Source organism: Calonectris borealis, chromosome 18 (assembly GCF_964195595.1).
Source record: "Calonectris borealis chromosome 18, bCalBor7.hap1.2, whole genome shotgun sequence".
Taxonomy (NCBI): Eukaryota; Metazoa; Chordata; class Aves; order Procellariiformes; family Procellariidae; genus Calonectris; species Calonectris borealis.
The window spans coordinates 4,287,337-4,304,310 of NC_134329.1; the positions used below are offsets into that span (position 1 = coordinate 4,287,337).

The 16,974-nt window shown below is 45.2% G+C and overlaps 1 protein-coding gene across 1 annotated transcript; it reads right to left on the minus strand.

Moving 5' to 3' along the window:
* Nucleotides 1–472: 472 nt before the first annotated feature.
* RAB35 (RAB35, member RAS oncogene family) lies at nucleotides 473–15,535 on the minus strand. Its single transcript, XM_075167299.1, has 6 exons — nucleotides 15,244–15,535; nucleotides 11,457–11,507; nucleotides 10,559–10,682; nucleotides 3,537–3,661; nucleotides 3,322–3,446; nucleotides 473–2,761 (listed from the first exon to the last, which is right to left on the minus strand). The coding sequence occupies exons 1-6, from the start codon at nucleotides 15,470–15,472 to the stop codon at nucleotides 2,633–2,635; spliced, it is 783 nt and encodes a 260-aa protein (XP_075023400.1). The 5' UTR covers nucleotides 15,473–15,535; the 3' UTR covers nucleotides 473–2,632.
* Between the last annotated feature and the right edge of the window lie 1,439 nt (nucleotides 15,536–16,974).

Consider the following 16,974-nt stretch of genomic DNA (forward strand, 5'->3'; position numbering starts at 1 on the left):
CACCCCCCCACCCCCGGAAAAAAAACCACCTACGTACAGCAGAAGAGCTCACCCCTGGCTTGCCACCCTCCACCTCCAGATGCTGGACAGCAGAGGAAACAGAGCCTCGAAAAAGATTTGGCAGCTTGTAACCTTTATTTTTAGTTTTTTAAAATTATTTAAAAAGCATAATTAGAAACTTTCATTACAGAAATAATCCTAGCAAACCAGTTAGACATTCCATTGCTCAACATTTAGGAAACTTCACATCAGCACCACTAGAGACACGGTCCCCACCCCTTCCAATTGAATAGTCAGTGGCAAGAGCAGAGAGAGAACTGCTCCTCTACAGCCAGCTCTAGCAAAAAGTAAAAAAAAAAATCCCACTTTAAGTCAGGAAGCTTGACACCTGGATCGGCAGAGTTCAAACTGTGGCCACAAAGACCTGGGCTCAAAGAGGACCGATCTTTCCATATAAGAGAACACTCCAGGCTTGGGTGCACCATTTCCTCATTTTATTGCATCATTTCCAGTAAATTCAGACATTTTCTTTACTTCCGGCTATAAGAAGTTACTCCTCCTAGATCTGCACGCACACTACCACAAGAGTCCCAAAGTAACGCAGCTGGGCCCTTTAATCCAGAAGCGGTAACCGCCAGGACAGCTTCACTGCAACAGGAAGGCTTTGAGGACGACCCAGCTCCCTCCCTGGCACAGCCACATTCGACATCAGAAAGCAGACAGGGTGGACTGGTGTAACTGAAACCGCCGCTTTCCACAGCCGCTCAAGTCTTACAATTACCAGAGCTCACACTAGCAATATCATCCCAGCTCGTTCTTGTTCTTGGGTTACCAACAAAAGATATGTGAAGAAAAGAGACGGGTGAAGGCAGCTGGATACATACTCCCAGCACCTGAACCGATTAAGAAAAACGTGTTACACATTCATTGTTTGCGTTTTTAAAAAAGTCTTTAAAGTGATTGATTGTGATGTGATTGTATGTTAGGGCTCTTACCACAACCCGTAAAATCTAAAAAAATGCAGGCAAAGTAAGTGACTAAAATTTAGCCTCTCCTGGGGGAGGGGGAGGAAGGGAGAGAAGTGGGCTGATTCAAAGCTCAGGGACATCGGTGAATCATACCCAACCAAACTAAGGCCAGCAATTCCACTTGCTGACAAACTGAGTACGTCCACCCTCAAGGTCTTAAGGGAAGTCATACCCTCCATGCCTGTTAGCCATTTTAAGGGAAAATTCTTTTTTTATTATTATTTCGGCAATTATTCAGGTGCTGAGCACGCACTTTCAGCCCAGACATTTGATATCTTAGTTACACGCACATACGCTCTCCACCTTTAACTACCTCTGTTCAGGCTGATGAACCGAGCCCTTGTTTTCCCAGAAAGGCCAACAAGGGCCAGGAAAACGTTGCTGAGCACAGCGAGACCAGTTTATTTCCATGGGTGATCCTCCACCACCACATAACCCAAGCAAGCAAGCTTTCCGTTTCTTTACATTAAACAGCAGTCCTCCTTTCTAAGAGAAGAATCCTGGGAACAACCTTGCAGCAGCTTTCATGTTCAGACATCAATCCAGAACAGCTGGATTTATTTTCAATGCCTTTTCTCTCTCAAAAACAAAAGCTTTGCCACCAAAATTCACATTCAAGTTCAGATCGCCTATTTGTGGACAGGGCAACGAGGAGAAGTTGGGGGGTTTTTTGGCAGAATCACATGGTTTTTGTTGTTCTCAAAAGAAATGGACCCTCACTTAGGACCCTGGCAGAACCAGAAGCAGAGGTCAAAGGAGTTAAACTTTGCTTTTTTTTTTTAGGGGGAAAAAAAAAAGTTTTACCGAAATAAATCCCACTTCTGCAGGTCAGTTTGTTTTTCAGTATCTTGATACAAACTAAAGGAGAGCACAGGTACAGCTGGGCTGCAGCGCAAGGTGAAACCCAAGGACCCAGCCACAAATCTGGATCATGGCAAACCGAAATTCAAGGCCCCAGCAGCAGCACCAGCTGCCAGCCCAGGGGCTGGTGAAGTGAAACCCCGGGCTCCAGCAGCAACACCTGCAATCCTGGTACCTAGAAAAACAAAGCCTGAGCCCCAGAAAAAGCCTGGAACTCCAGGTGAAGCCACAGGCCCCAGCGGCACCAGTTGCCAGCCTGGAGCCCAGCAGAAATGAAGCCGGAGGCCCCAGGAAGCAGTTGCTGCCAGCCTGGGGCCAACTCGAATTAAGAACTTTGTACTATTTCTTTAAAAAGATGAACTCTGCAGTCCATGATTGGTTGACATTTAGAAGGCATAAGCCAAAGCGACAACAGGGAGGCGAGGCTGGTTAAAGCAATATACATTATATACAAACTCTTGGGTTAATTAGTCCACTTGGTAGGCAACGTCCTTTCTTGTCTACAAGGCGCACTGGAATGAGCAGGGGAGGAGAGAGGGGCAAGATTCCATCCGATACCTTCTTGGCACTGAAGTGGTAAGGTGCCAGCGCCTCTTGATAGAAAACATGGAGAAAAAATAATCTTTAAATAACGGCACAAAACTGAGAAAGTCCTCCCAAAGCCTGCCCCAGTGGAATTGCCCGAGTCTAGCTGGAGGGGCTGATCTGTCTGAGAGCAGAGTCTCTGCAGCAGGGAAAGGGCATTAGCAGCACCGCTTCTTCCTTTTACTGTTCTTCGTTAGCTTCACCACATCATTCTGTTGCTGCTGTTGCTGCTTTGCTAAGTTTTCTTTCTTTGCTCGCAGGACTAGCTCTGTAATGCAATTAAACATCTGCAAGAGAAACAAGCAAGGTCAGACCACCCAGGAACTCAGGCTAGCTTTTGTGGGATGCTGTTCTTTTGAAGCAACTCCACTTTTCTAGCTATTTCAGTAACAGTTCCTCCTGGAGGAAGAGATCTTCCCCAACCCACTACGGGCCAAGCAGAAATCCAGTACCTTCCCAACCCACCCCCAAGCTAAATCAGTAACACCTCTATCCCCCTTCCCAAACCAGAAATAAGAAGAGCTCAGTTTGGCAACTGAGGCCAGGAGTGACGATTGGGCAGTCCTCCCTCCCAGAAACATCCTCCCTAGTGACAAGTCTTTTCTGAGAACATGCCTAATATGTTAGCACTGTAAAGCTTGTGAGGAGCAATGTGGGCTCCTTCATTTCGCTTCCCCAACTCTTTCAAACACAGTCGGATGTCTCTTCTTGACATTTTACCTACTCACTTGCAACTTGTATAAAGCATTTTATCTTTCTTCCTCAATGGGAAGAATGTAATTCTTATTTTTTCCCAAACCTTTATCCCCACGTCATTTTATCTATACTCTTCTGCGTACTATGTTACCTCTTCCACATTAATATTTTCTTTGGCGCTTGTCTCAAACAATTGGATCTCCATCTGCCCAGCAAATTTATAGGCATCTTCTGTTTCTACCACTTTTCGCTCTGGGTCATCATTCTTATTCCCCACTGAAAAGGGAAAGGAAAAAAAAAAAGTCAGTTTTGTACTTCAGCAGGTCAGTCCACTAAGTAAGATTCTCTTAACTCTCAGAAACTTACCTAGTATCCGGCAGACATCATCACAATTTTGATTAATTTCATGCAACCACCGTTTTACATTCACAAAAGATTCTGCACTGGTTACGTCGTAGACAACAATGACCCCATGTGTTCCTCTGTAATACCTATGGAGCAGGAAAAGACAATAAATGTTAACTCAAGCTATGTTTCACCTTCTCAGCTCTTTCTCCTTCACGCAGCTTCTACAAGATTCATAACAAATCCCCACATTACGGCAATCAAGTGCCCCCATTTTCTTACCACTGGGAGTCATCTAACTATTTTACAACAGCTAGATCACATGCTATTCCTCTAAACCTACAGAGATCCCTGCTCTTTTAGTCTATACAGGTAGGTTTCAAAGTCCAAAGACTGCTGTTTACCTCCTTGTTCAGTTGTCAAGACCTTCAAAGACGAATACTGTCTTCTGGCTACGTGAGCAAAAGGTAGCGGTGCCCCCAATATGTCCTCAGAACTGGCTGTGATGTGAACCTTTGCGTTGTACAAGCCACATCAAGTTTTTGCAGTAATTTTGTTATCTGTGAAAGATCACTTAGACTAAAATTTCAGCAGATCTCCAAATATACTCAACCCTCAGTCACAGTTCTCTTGAGCTCACAAAAATTTCCGTCTTGTTGAGCGACTGTGTTCTGATCACACCTTCCTACTCAACAGATCGACTCCATATGTGCATTCAATGCGCTCCGCTACCTTTAGCCATTAAAAATAAGCTTCGTTTCAGTTTATTCCCCTTAGTCTTGGGCAACCAGCACCTTTAAAAGATGAGGAGCAATTCTGATATGCAAGAAAAATATCTGAATTCAAATTCCAACATTATCACCTGCATGAACCTACTAAAGGCAGGCAGTATGCGCACCATGAGAATGCTATATAAAAAGAAAGGAAGCTCCACCTTCTCAGTTTTCAGCCACATTCACAGGGCTACCAGGTATTTTCTATACTGCAAATTAGGCAGCTTGGGGGGGGAAGTAATTGAAACAGTTGACAGTGATGTCTTCACCAGCATCCAGTTTTCATATTTTGTGTAGCTTTATTCTATTCCTTTCATTTACTCCTCTTTCTTATGATCTACATTAAGATTTTTAATAAAACAAATTCAAGAATTCAACATACCAAAGTCAAGGATTTTCCCTTAAGTTGTGACAGCGTTTCTAGAGCTTGATCTCTTACCACAAGCACCTCTTGCAGCACTGTCCCTTCCACCGCACTTTAAAGTCCACTGTGACCACTCTGGTTCCCTTTGATAATTTATTCCAACTTGGCGAACACACCTTTGAACTTCAAAGCCTTTTAATCTAATCCAAACGCACTACCTTACAGAAGATCTCAAAGCTTCGGCTCACTTCTGCTACTGATGCGCTTGAGCAAGTCAATCACTATCTCTTCCCCACTGCAGCCTCATCATCCCTTCTATAACAGAAGCCACCCGCCTTTATAAAACATCAAGACAGACTTGCCACAGACAGGCATATATCACATACAGAGTGCACACCTCTCCCCCCGCCCCTTCCCTCTCATGATCACTTTGTAGTGAATCCCACTGGACATCAATACTCTCTACGACACGATACATACTCTACAGAAGAAGGAGAGCCTGCTCCTATTGCTCATCTGGGCACTCTCAGAAGACAGTCAAATATTTCTTCCATGCCATGTTCTACCAGTAATTTATGCTGTACATCAACTTGCCTTGGCAAGGACTAACTCAGGTAAGAATTATTTATTCCCAGCTCATAAGAGATCCTGCACTTTCAAATATTCTAGTCCATTCGCAATCAGTTCCTTTAATAGCTTTAGAACTTGCTACAGCATTGCGTTTGTGCTTTGCTTTGTTACAACAAGCTCAACTTTATTCATAACTTAGATCCTTTGGAGGAAAAAGTATTCCATAGCCTGAATCCACACGTTGCAAAAATAACCCATCCTCTCCTGACACTAGCATGTATTGCACACGGTTTTTGATGAATACTGTTTTGTGTGATAGCATCAGAACGGGAAAGATCTCCGATCCTACCAACACACTGGATTTCTCCACATCTGAACAATAAACTAATTATCTTCAAACTCTCCCATATCACCTAATAGTCTTTTAATTCAGCAACTCTCAGGCTGACCTACCACTTCCTCCCTAACAGCATTACATTTGCAAAGACAACATTCAGCCTTTAGAGAAACGCAGTGGTTCAGTTACACCTACGCAGAGCTGCTTCACTCTGCTGCGCACACCATAAAACCATGCCTGCTATCCCAGTCATCCAAACCAGAGGACCCAGCGGAGCACCCTGCTGCACCTTGCCCACGCACCTACGCTTTCTTCTGAGCAAAGCATGTGATGGTGGGGAATAGAATAACACGCGCCCTGCACGTACAGATCCCACTCCTGACACGTCGTCAGCATAGTCGCCGTTTGCTCCTAGGGATGAGGACTGTGGGCTGGACGAAGCAGCAGAGACCTTACGGCATTCAAAACTCTGCAGGAGCTGGGAGCTCCTGCCGCAAAGCACTAATATTGCCAACCACCTCATCAGAAATATCTTCCTTTGTGCAAGACAGCAACCCTTGACTCCTGCTGAGTTCCTACCAGCATACACTGCTTCTATTTTTGGAAGGGAAAATTGTCTGGCACATCGTTCTGGAAAGGTTGCCAACCCCTCATCTGCACTAAAATGTCATTTTCTCCATTGGCTGACATTACCTTTCAGCAGCCCGAGAGATAAGACCACAACTACCTTTTATTTTCTCTTAAGCCCCATAATACACATTTTTCTCAAAAAGCTAGTCATGTTATTTTCTGTCATTTGTTAGATACAGCCTTGTGTCCTAGATAACATTTTAGGCTTAACAAGTACAGCAAAGATTCTCCAACCCCAAGTGCAGGACAGTGCTAGAAAACAAAATGTGATTTATCCTACCCCATACTTCAAATTTCAGAATGATGCAGTGTAGAATTGCTTTTATAACAAGTTGTAGGCTTTGGTGAGTAGAGAACAGATGGGGCTTTTGGCATTCAGGGAGGAGTAGGTGTAAATTTTGTGCTTTTGGCAACCAAGAGGTAGTTGAGGCTTTGACACTACAGAAAGAATGCCTTATCTTCTTCCCAGCCACATTTTAGGGAAGATGGAGACCACAGAAGTGACAGCAGAAAAGAAATGAAGTTCTCAATCTCAGCCTCCCATTCAAGGACTAAATGACTGATGCTAGCTGTCCTCTATATGGTAGGTGCGCTCTACCATGTACCCTACAAACCTCAAAAGCCAGTACCTGCTACTACTCCTAGCATTAAATACATTAATGAAATGCAGCAAAAAAAAAAAAGAAGTTATAGAGGAGTTATTCGTGTTTACAGTATCCATGAAAGTATCCCATTGAGGTGAAAGACAACCAAACCTGACCTGTATCTGCCCTTGGATGCTTAGTAGTAGCCAACTATCTTCCACATGGTTGGAAAAGTTACCTAGATCTAAAGGCTTTACATTTAGCTTTGGTGTGGAAAAGGCTGAAGAATCCTAACATTTAAGTTGAAATAAACACCTAAGTTGCTTGTTCTACCTACAGAATTCTATTTAAAGAAGCTTAAAGACATAAGCTTACTGCCTTTGAAACATTATCTACTAATACTGCAGACTTGATACAGAAAATCTTCAGAACTGGTTAACCAAACTCATCATGTCCTTCACCCACCCGCATTCTCCCCTCACATCTCTGGAGACTACCTTTCTAAGCAAAAGGGAACACTTTGCCATTCATTGTGGTACTCCCTACCACAAGATACCAATAAGAAAGTTCTCAGATTTCCTCTAGTGAATGCTTCCCAAGGCTAGCACCTGGAGTTACAATAACTAGTTTCATGAAGCATGACAGTAGCTAAGTCAGATTTAGAAGAGACAGAGTATTATTGACTGCATCAGTTCAGTAGGGCACATACGTTCATTTTTCCAGAAAAAAAAATACGTAACTGGCCAACATGAAAGACAGGTCATTGGTTTAATCCAGCATCTTTGTTAATATTTCACTAGTTTGTCGTATACATGTTTCCTTATTTTTCATTCCTCTAGAATTCTAACCAATTCCAGAGACTTCTTATAATCTGTTTTCATACTCATCTTTTTTTCAGGTTCCTGGAAGCATATCTATTGTCACAGGTCAGTTGACTAGTCTTTCGACCATCATATCTGATTTACAAGACACATCAATTCTATCATCTCAGAAAGCTTATCCCTCTCTTGAACATGCCATTCCACACAAATGCATGGCAGAAAGTCCTTCTGCTATTACTATTCATCCTGAGCTAGCATCTGACAACTATTATTTAAAGCTTAAATCCTAAAACCGCAGTCCTGAATCAGGACACAGTAGTCCTATCTACAAGAGCAAATCAAGTACAGGAACCGGCTGTTCATGCACCTTAATATTAATTCCTGCTAATACAGCTGAGTCCTGGCATGCTACATCTCTGGTGAATTTAAATCAAATTTAGAGTTTGGATGACGTTCCATGCCAATCAAATTCACACAACTTGGCCTCTCCTCCCACTAGGCACCAGCTATCCCAGTATTTCCACATTTAATAGACAGTAAAAACGGCTGCTGTCTTTTAGACTTCCCAGTCTGAAATTCTGGTCTAGTTTATTTTTCCCGAGTTTCTGTAGAATACTCCAGATCAATTTGATTTCTGTTCCTTAACAGTTTTATTCTGGTTTTCAGCTTCTGTAGCTGTAGTCAAGTAAAATCAAAATAGAACAACCTTTTAATGTTCCCCAATTTTCTACTATTAACTTCCTACCACCTCTACCATTTTGCAATCCTAGGTCTACACAGCAGTACTTCCAACCTATTACTATTATTACCAGATGGGCTCTAATTTCAGGCTTGCTTGACAGGCTTGGCTCAACATCAATCTGAACTCTACCTTTAACCGTAAAGGGACTTCCTGGCCTTCAGTAATTCTGAAGGAACACCTTTTTATATTCTTAACCTCAATCTAAACCTCAATCCAGTTAAAGACTAGACAAAGACTACTACACTGTTGACAGTGCACTCACACTCCACCCATGATTTGGTAGCCAAGCCCTTTCATAAGTACTAGCATGGTAACTGATTCGTCACTCAATTTGGGATAAGCAAATCAGTTGTGGTATTACTTTGCCAATTAAAAAAAAAAAAAAAAGATAGAACCATTTCTAAAATCAGAATCTTGTTACCTCCTGTTTTTATAGGTGATATCTTTAGGTACTGAGTGCCTCTTGAAAAATATCAGCTAACACTAGACAGTCACAGCTCCCGACCTAACAGCAAGAGGAGCCCTCATGACAATGGAACCAGCATTCCCAAAGTGCTTTCCTCAACACTTCAAATGCACTCGGACACAGGAACTTCTTTGCTTAAAGTTGCACAAAATTCAAATCTTTCCTTCCTGACCATGGAAGATTCTGTAACTACTTTGCCAGAGTTAAGGCAGGAAAACTGGGGCCTTCACTTCCCCCAGAGTAAAATATACCTCACTTTGGTAAAAAGCTATGCGAAAGAAAGCAGTAGCAGAGTTCAAACAGGTCATGGCAGAAACGCCCTCAAACCATTTCAGCTTCTCCATTTTCAGTGTTGATCGAAGAAAAAGATTTACATAAAACACTACGCAAAGTCCGATCTGCAGCTATTCCCGTTCACAAAAGAAAGCCTCCTTTCCTGGTATTCCCCGTTCAGTGCCGGATACCATGGCTTTCTAAACCAGCTGGCATCAGCCCCATGAACCAACGCTCATTAACGCAGCTCCCAGACGCGTCAGGGAATCTGAAAACAGGAAGGCCCTTTGCTGACTCAGCACTAATTGGGGCACTCCGTGACCAGCCTATGCGCACAGCTGACGGGAGCCGCAGCAGCGCATCGCGGCCTCCCCCTCACCGCTTCCTGCCCCGAGCTGCCTGCAGCGCTGGAACAAGAAGTGACGTCACACACAGGAACCCTACAAGAGGCAACCGAGTTTTTTCAAGCTAACCGCTGAGAAACAATGGAAGTAATCCAGTAATATCCGTATGGAAGCGCAGAGGAAAGGGGCGATGCACGCATCAGGTTCAATTTTGCCATTTCTAGCTGTTTAGACATAACACAGATGCAACCCATCTCATTATTGTTATGTCTGAGTAAGTTAACCAATACCTCAGCTGAAAACGATCCTCCTCTCAAATAGGAGCCAAAAGAGAAGTCAGTCATGAAAGACCAAGTGAAACACCTAGGTCTTTCAAGAATTATTGTTTTCTGTTGATACTCAAAGGAAACAAAACTTCCGTTTCCAAGTGTGTTTCTTCCTCTTCCCCTAGTGCCACAGTGAGCAGTCCCACCTTTACTGCAATCAGTTTACAAACGCATTTTATTCTTAGTTCTCACCACTGCAGCTCTGGGTGTGGTTTCTTCAGGAACAGGAAAAGCTGTGCACACGCTGTTCAAAAGGACAATGAGCGTGAAACTGAACTCGAACCAAGGAAAAGGTTAACTTCATGTGGGCGTCTGCTTCAACAGAGCTCCACACAAAGATAGCCGCCAAAATGCATTTGTCCTGAAAGAAAACGAAATATCGGAAATCCTGTTCTCCGATCTCAAAGCTATTCCTTAGTTATACGACACTGATGGAGAGTTTGCACTCTGTACTTCTGCAATACATACAATCAGAGGATGACTTTCTTGGACAGGCTTCAGAGACAAGTTTTCTAGCGTACGCAGAACAGCGAAATAACTCCAGTTCTACCATTTGGAAACCAGCAGCAGAGGAATAAGACAAAGCCATCATGGAAATGCACACAAGAGTGAGGAAATCTGAAATCCCAGTTTCAAACCTAACCACAATATCACTACCGCTATCCGTTCTAAAACAGCTGAGAGAAGTCCCACTGTACAGACAGCAAAGCTATCATTAGCTCATCAACTGCAACGTTAAAATATCTAAACCGTAACTCTAAACTACAAGACCCATACTCTAAGCTACATATCACTAAGCCCAGTTATACTCACGTTGATGTAATAGTCCGGAAGCGCTCCTGTCCAGCTGTGTCCCAGATCTGTAGCTTCACCTTCTCTCCATTGATCTCAACTGTCCGGATTTTAAAATCCACTCCAATTGTGGTAATGTAGCTGCCTGAAGGGAAAGCATAGAGAAGTGAGAACCTAAGTCTTGTTTATTTTGGATGTCCCAAAGCACACTTCTGAATGCTATCTGGCAGTAGCTCTCAGATTGGACAGGAGGACAAGGTTCCCCCTACCTGCTTATCTTTCAAGATGCCCTATCAGGTCATGCTGATCTGCATATTTTTATCTGCAGCTAATAGCTTTTTTCTAGCCATAAAGCCACTTCTCCCATGCCACCCTCAAAATTTAAAACTCAGTGTTACAAAAGAAAATTATTCTTCTACCGCATTGGTGGTCAAGAGTAAGCACCCAAATATCTCAAGAAATGGAGAGTAACTATGCAAGTATTTCACCTGTGAAAATTTTGAGACAAAGCTTTGCTTTAAATGCTTGTGCAATCACTTACTTTGAATACAGTCTGTTCTAAGAGTTTCCTCCCAATAAATTAGTTATGTCACAAATGTAAGTGGTTTAGCCACAATATTCAATCAATCTAAATCCCAAATGGCCAATAGGAAGTCTGCACAGAGCACAGCATAAGCTAAAAACCCTAAGCTATTTCTGGAACCATGTCAGTATTTAAATACTGTGGGACTTTCAGTTGCCAGTGAAGATCAGAGAGGATGGCTTGTATAGGCTTATACCAAGAGAAGCAAAGTTAGAAACATAATGTATTCCTTGTACAGCTATCAGTGGGTGAATGCAGAAGAACAGCTCCTTGCCAACCAGCAGCACTGGAGCAGACCTTGACCGTTTCACTTACTGAAGTAAACAATACACTCACCTGAGAACGTATTATCTGCAAAACGCAACAGCAAACTGCTCTTGCCCACACCTATGACAAACAAAGACAGCAAGATCTTTGAATACAGTCATCTTGGGTGTCAGGTAACATAACAGTATTTTACCCATTCATTGCATTTTTAACTCTAACTAGGACCTTTTCTCAGCTGATAATTTAGTACCATCCACCTTGACTATTCATCTCAGCACTCTCCTTGAAGATCTGATCAAGCACACTGCAGTCACTCCAAGACTCAGTATGCTTCTTGTAGCAGTGCAGGGGGTTTTTTGTCCCCTCCTTCCTCCAGCCCTCAGCAAACTCTCAAATAGTCGCTTTTGAACTGTGGTCAGTTCTAAGAGGTCAGAAAAGAGTAAACACTAAAAGCACGTATACGATCAGTAGACTTACATTTGCTGAGGAAAGATCCAAAAATTAGTATGTCATGCTAATTGACAAGTACTCAGGACACCGCTCTGAACTACTCTGTTGAATTCCACTTGCACATCATGCTCAACACCACTGCCTACCTCTCATTCATTTATGCCGTGCTGAACGGCAGTGGAATTTGGACTACTTGGACAATCAGACTAGGGTTTGGTACCATAAAGCTTATGTTATCATGGCCACAGTCTAACAGAAGCCTAAACCAAACAGGGGAGTTGGGAACCATTGTTCTATATTGCCATCCAAAATAGGCTTGTTCCACATCTATCAGGAAGAACACACCTTTCTGAAGTTGTACCTTTTGCCAAAATGTTCCATGAAACATTTCTCTAAGTGCTTTGAGTAGCACTTCATCCGGGTTTTCCTTATATGATTGTTTGCACCCTGATCACACCCTGTTGCAGGGAAGCATTTTTCACAGTGCTTCATCAAGAAGCTCATTCCTGTACACCCAGCCAAGGGAATCTGGGTATCAGAGTGTCTCAAAGTTGTTATTTCTGCATAACATCTCTGCTGTTAATGTCCCTTCCTCTCCCTTCCCCCCAAAAAAGAAGTCTGCTATGGCATGAAGAGGAAATTCAACTTCACCAGGGTGATTATCTATTAAATCTTTTCAGGTAGAAGTTACTTAAGCTAATTGTTTTGATGATGTATAACTTGCAAGTTCTTCTTAATAGAAGACCTGTGCAAAAGGCATGTGCAAAGACTATATAGAACTCCAACAGTTCTCAGCTGCTGGCATCTGAAGATAGTTACCAGCACGCAAAAAAAAAAAAACCTAAAAATCTGCATGATTCTAGTAAGCCAGATCTCACTTGCAAAGGGTTCAAATCACCAGACATCTGGAGAAGCCATGCTCACTTCTCATTGAGTGTTAAAAATCGTAAAGAAAAAAAAGAATGCTACGAAAAAATACAAAGCTACAGTGTGCATGCACTGAATACCTCTGAGCTGAAAAAAGGTAGTAGAGTAGTTCCTAAAGCTTAACAGAGGACTGGTTATTTAGCAAGAACTAAACCCCTGCAAAAGACTAGTTGGCTAAGGTAAAAAAAAAAAAAAAAAAGGCTTCAGCAAGTACTATGCTTCTCGACCAAGCAGCCTTGGCCTCCAGCTTAATAAAAAGAAAGTAGATGCTGGAACCCACGGACTTGCCAGACCACACCACCTTCTTAAAGCATCAGTCAGCCTCAGGCCACGCTGCAGAGCTGCACATGACCATGCTTTGTCAGACTGTCCACCGCTGCACAGACACGGTCTCGTCCATACTGCCCTCAGCGCTCAGGCAGCTTCTAGAGAAACCTCCTCAACTCAGGAAGTTCTACATGCTCCCGATGACAACGATCTCCCTAAACAAACACTGCCTCTGACCCACACTGTTCACGTATAGAGAAACCACTCTTCGTGACCCTGCACTTCCTACACAGAGTTATTTGAAGAGCTGAAAAGAGAAGGCTAGCAGGGCCTCTTTGCTTGAAGACAGCAAAATGAAACAAAACAAAAAAAGACCTATTGGCTTTGCAAAATCAAAATTAAAAGCAAATTTCTGCGCCATACCAGTGAATTAAAGAAGCACGAATGAATTATAGAAGCTCATGCAAAGCATGGATCATCTGTATGATTTTTAAATATTTGGCACAACTGAGATCACCAGCAGCTTTCCAAGATAACCTGTTCTAAAAACACACAAACCTACTACCCTCTTGACATATTTGCATACAGGGGAAAGCAAATGAGACATAATCATCCTATGCACTATCAGTCCACTTCCTACTGCAAGGAATAAACATCAATAAACAAGGCAAGCAAACTGTTTTGTGAAAGCAGGGACAAAGCCTTCCTGTTGGGGTTAGCAAAAACAAAAAAGAAAAATCAATACTCAAACGACATAGTGAGATTTAATTAACAACAGAGAAGCACAGGCAACCCGACAATTCTCTCAGCACTTTTCTCTCACCAGATACACTATAGGGACTCAAGAAGGCTCAGCTAAGAAATTTCATTTAATTGTTCAAAATGAGAAGTCTTCCTCAGAGTTTTCACCATCCTGTTTATCTTGCCTGAACAGTTTTGAAACTCATCAGCAAGCAAGAGAGTTACTGCTCTACTCAGAATGCAGCATTTGGTTTTAATAATCCATAGGCTCCCAAAAGCGCCTAAGGTTTTAAGCTGTCTTGAAGCTGTTGCCCTTTCTCCCTCTTTAGATCCTTCATACAGACGCAGTTTAGTATAGAATAAAATATTTTTACATACAGCTAAAGCTTCTGGAGGTGACAACTGCCAAGATCGTGCAACATTACACTTCCACCCAAGAGCCATGCCTCGCTGCATGCCGGGACCTGCTGCCTTATGGACCACACCTCTATTAAAAGAAGAGGGTGGATGCCATCTTCTCCAGTTTATGGAAATTAAACTGTAAGCTGTTGGAGTGTTACCAACACTGAACTGGTCTGAAGGCAGGAATCTTCCCAGTCCCAATTGTTATTGGGACTAAAGCACCAGAGACTAAAGCACCAGACACAGGCTGAGTTCACACGCTAGCCCTCCAGAAGTTTCTGAAACTGCTGTAGAAGTATTCACAGCTCTGTTTTCAAAAATCTCTAACTACCCCTTACCCATAACTATTTTAGGTATTCGCATCCCATACTATAACTAGAAGTACACAAAGCGACCAGCTCTTCAAGGATTTATTAAAAAAAGTGACAAACTCTAGAACTGAGACTTCAGGTTGAAGCACGGAAAGAGTCTTAAGGAATGATTAAGACAATAAAGAGTATTAAAACGTAGTAGTTGCCACACGGAAACAACGGTTCCTGGGGCTGAGGAGCAGCCAGCCCTTCCCACCGATGCCTTACCCTGCCTGTCACGGGGGAAGGGAATTCCCTCCGCGTCCCAGCGAGAGCTCAGCGGGCGCCCGCAGACACGCGGCTCGCCAGGGCCGGCGCCGGCAGGAATGCCGATGCTGCCCTTGCCTACACGTGCCTCACCTTCCTTTCCCAAGCCCAGCCAAGCTGGTTACCGCAACACCCCGCGGCAGCAGTTCGCGGGCGCCTCAGATAACGACGGAGAAGCCCAAGCCAAGGCGCCCTCCCATTCAAAGCGCGGGGGCCCCGGCGGCCCGCCCGGGCAGAGCCCCGCGCCGCGGCGCCGAGCGCGCAACCGCCGGGGAACCGGCCGCAACGGCCCCGCGGCCGCCCCGGGGGAGGGCCGCCCTCCCCGCCGCCCCCGCGCCGCCCGGCCCGGCCCCGCCGCCGCCCGCAGGCCCCTCACGGCCCGGGCGGAGGCGAGGGGCGGCCACCCCGCCAGCGGCCTACCCCCGCCCCCGGGCCGCGCCGCCCGCCCTCACCGCTGTCGCCGATGATGAGCAGCTTGAAGAGGTGATCGTAGTCCCTGGCCATGGCCGGGGCGGCGGGAGCGGCCGCGGGCGGCGGAGCGAGCGGGGAGGGGGGAGGGGCGGCGGCGGCGGCTCGGGGCCGGATCCACTTCCCGAACAAACAGCCGGAACTGACAGCGGCGCCGCCGCGCGTGCGCACCGCCCCGGAGGCCGCCAGCTGCGCCGGCACGCCGCCGCGCATGCGCCGCGCCCCTCCCCGTGCGCATGCGCGCACTCCGCAGAGCGCGGCGCCGCGCGCCTGCGCGGGAAGGGCGACGCCCTCCCCGTCGCCTCCGCGGCGGGCGCTGCGCATGCGCCCGCTCAGCGCCTGCGCAGAGGGGGGCGGAGCGAGGGTTCCTCGCGCGGCGTGGCGGCCACCACAGAGCTGCGAGGGCCGGGCCGCGCCGGGGCCGCCGCCCTCCCTCCCCCGCACCGGCGCCGCGCCCTGCTTCCCGCCCCGGCAGCTCGTCTTCTCCCTGTGCTGAGCCGCCGGGCCACCTCCGGCAGGCAGCGGTGTGTCCGCCTCAGCTCTCGCAGGCGCTCGCGTGAGGCCTGCGGGCGTAGCAAAAGGGGAGGCCGCCCCGAGGAAAGCGCTGGAGGCGCGAGGGAGCCCCAGCGCTTTCAGGCACTGCCAGCTCCGCGCCTGGGAAGGCACAGGAGCAGGCCACAATGGCTAGGAACGCGTTCTGCTGCTTCGCCTCGACGCCTGTGCGCCGAAGCAGCAAGTCGCACAGCTACAGGAACAGTTCCCGTCAGAGCCCAGCCTGCAGGTGAGGATCATTTCATACCACGGCAGTGATATGAAATGCCCAGCTGTGTCACGCAGGCCTGGCAATTCAGGCCAGCCTGGAATTAGATTCCTGGGGTTTTTAATCCAGAGACGTGCCTGTGTATGGCTCAGGCAGGGCCTTGACTTCACACACATCGGCAGCTGTGCCTGCCCCATCCATAGCCCAAATCCACAGAGTTTCAAACGGCACTCTCGCAGTTGTCTAACACACAAACAGCCTGAGTAGTTTTGCTGTCAGTTCCACAGATACTGACTACACACTGTGATCAGTTTTTAGGTGATCTCTGCTTTTAGGTGGAGACACGGCACAAGAAGAGTGCTGGTTTTCTCTTTGATCATTTTTCTACAAAAATATTTGTTCTTACTGGTACTTGAACTCCTGAGATCAAACAATGCAGTGTTTTGGTGTAGAATATGTAAATTACTTAGAATTTCCTTTCCCAGTTATTAAGGCTTCTCAATACATACATAAAAACACAATAACAAAAGGCAATGTGCTAGGTATTGCATCTATCTTAAAAGTAATTTTAGTTTAGCATAGATTCAAACCAAAATATTGACATCATTATTTAAGTTGATTTTTTTAAATTTTAACCATAAGTTTACAATTCATTGACGCAAGTATCTCATTAACATGCATTTGTCTTTCAAATGGGGAGAGCTGTATTAGCACTGGAGAACACAGACCTTTATGGTCAACTGAGCCTATAAACGGGCAAAGGAAAGAAGACACAGAAATCAAGGACAGTTAGCTTGAAAATACCAATCCATAATGCCTTTGATAATTACAGTCTACTTAGTTGTTCTAAAGGTGCTTAAAGAGCAGGATGCACCTACTTTGAGGATCTTTTTGGTAGGACCCAAGCGCAAGTAAAAGATTGAGGCCAGTAGAACACCCCTGCAGTGACACTGTG

Bases quoted from the DNA above. Each gene is read 5' to 3' on its own strand.
- RAB35 (XM_075167299.1), bottom strand. From the start codon at position 15,472: ATGCGCGGCGGCGTGCCGGCGCAGCTGGCGGCCTCCGGGGCGGTGCGC. The intron at 11,508-15,243 runs GTGAGGGCGGGC...TGTTTGTCATAG, and splicing joins GCTCATCATCGGCGACAGCG to GTGTGGGCAAGAGCAGTTTG. The intron at 2,762-3,321 runs GTAACATAGTAC...TTTCTCTTGCAG, and splicing joins AAAATATTAATGTGGAAGAG to ATGTTTAATTGCATTACAGA.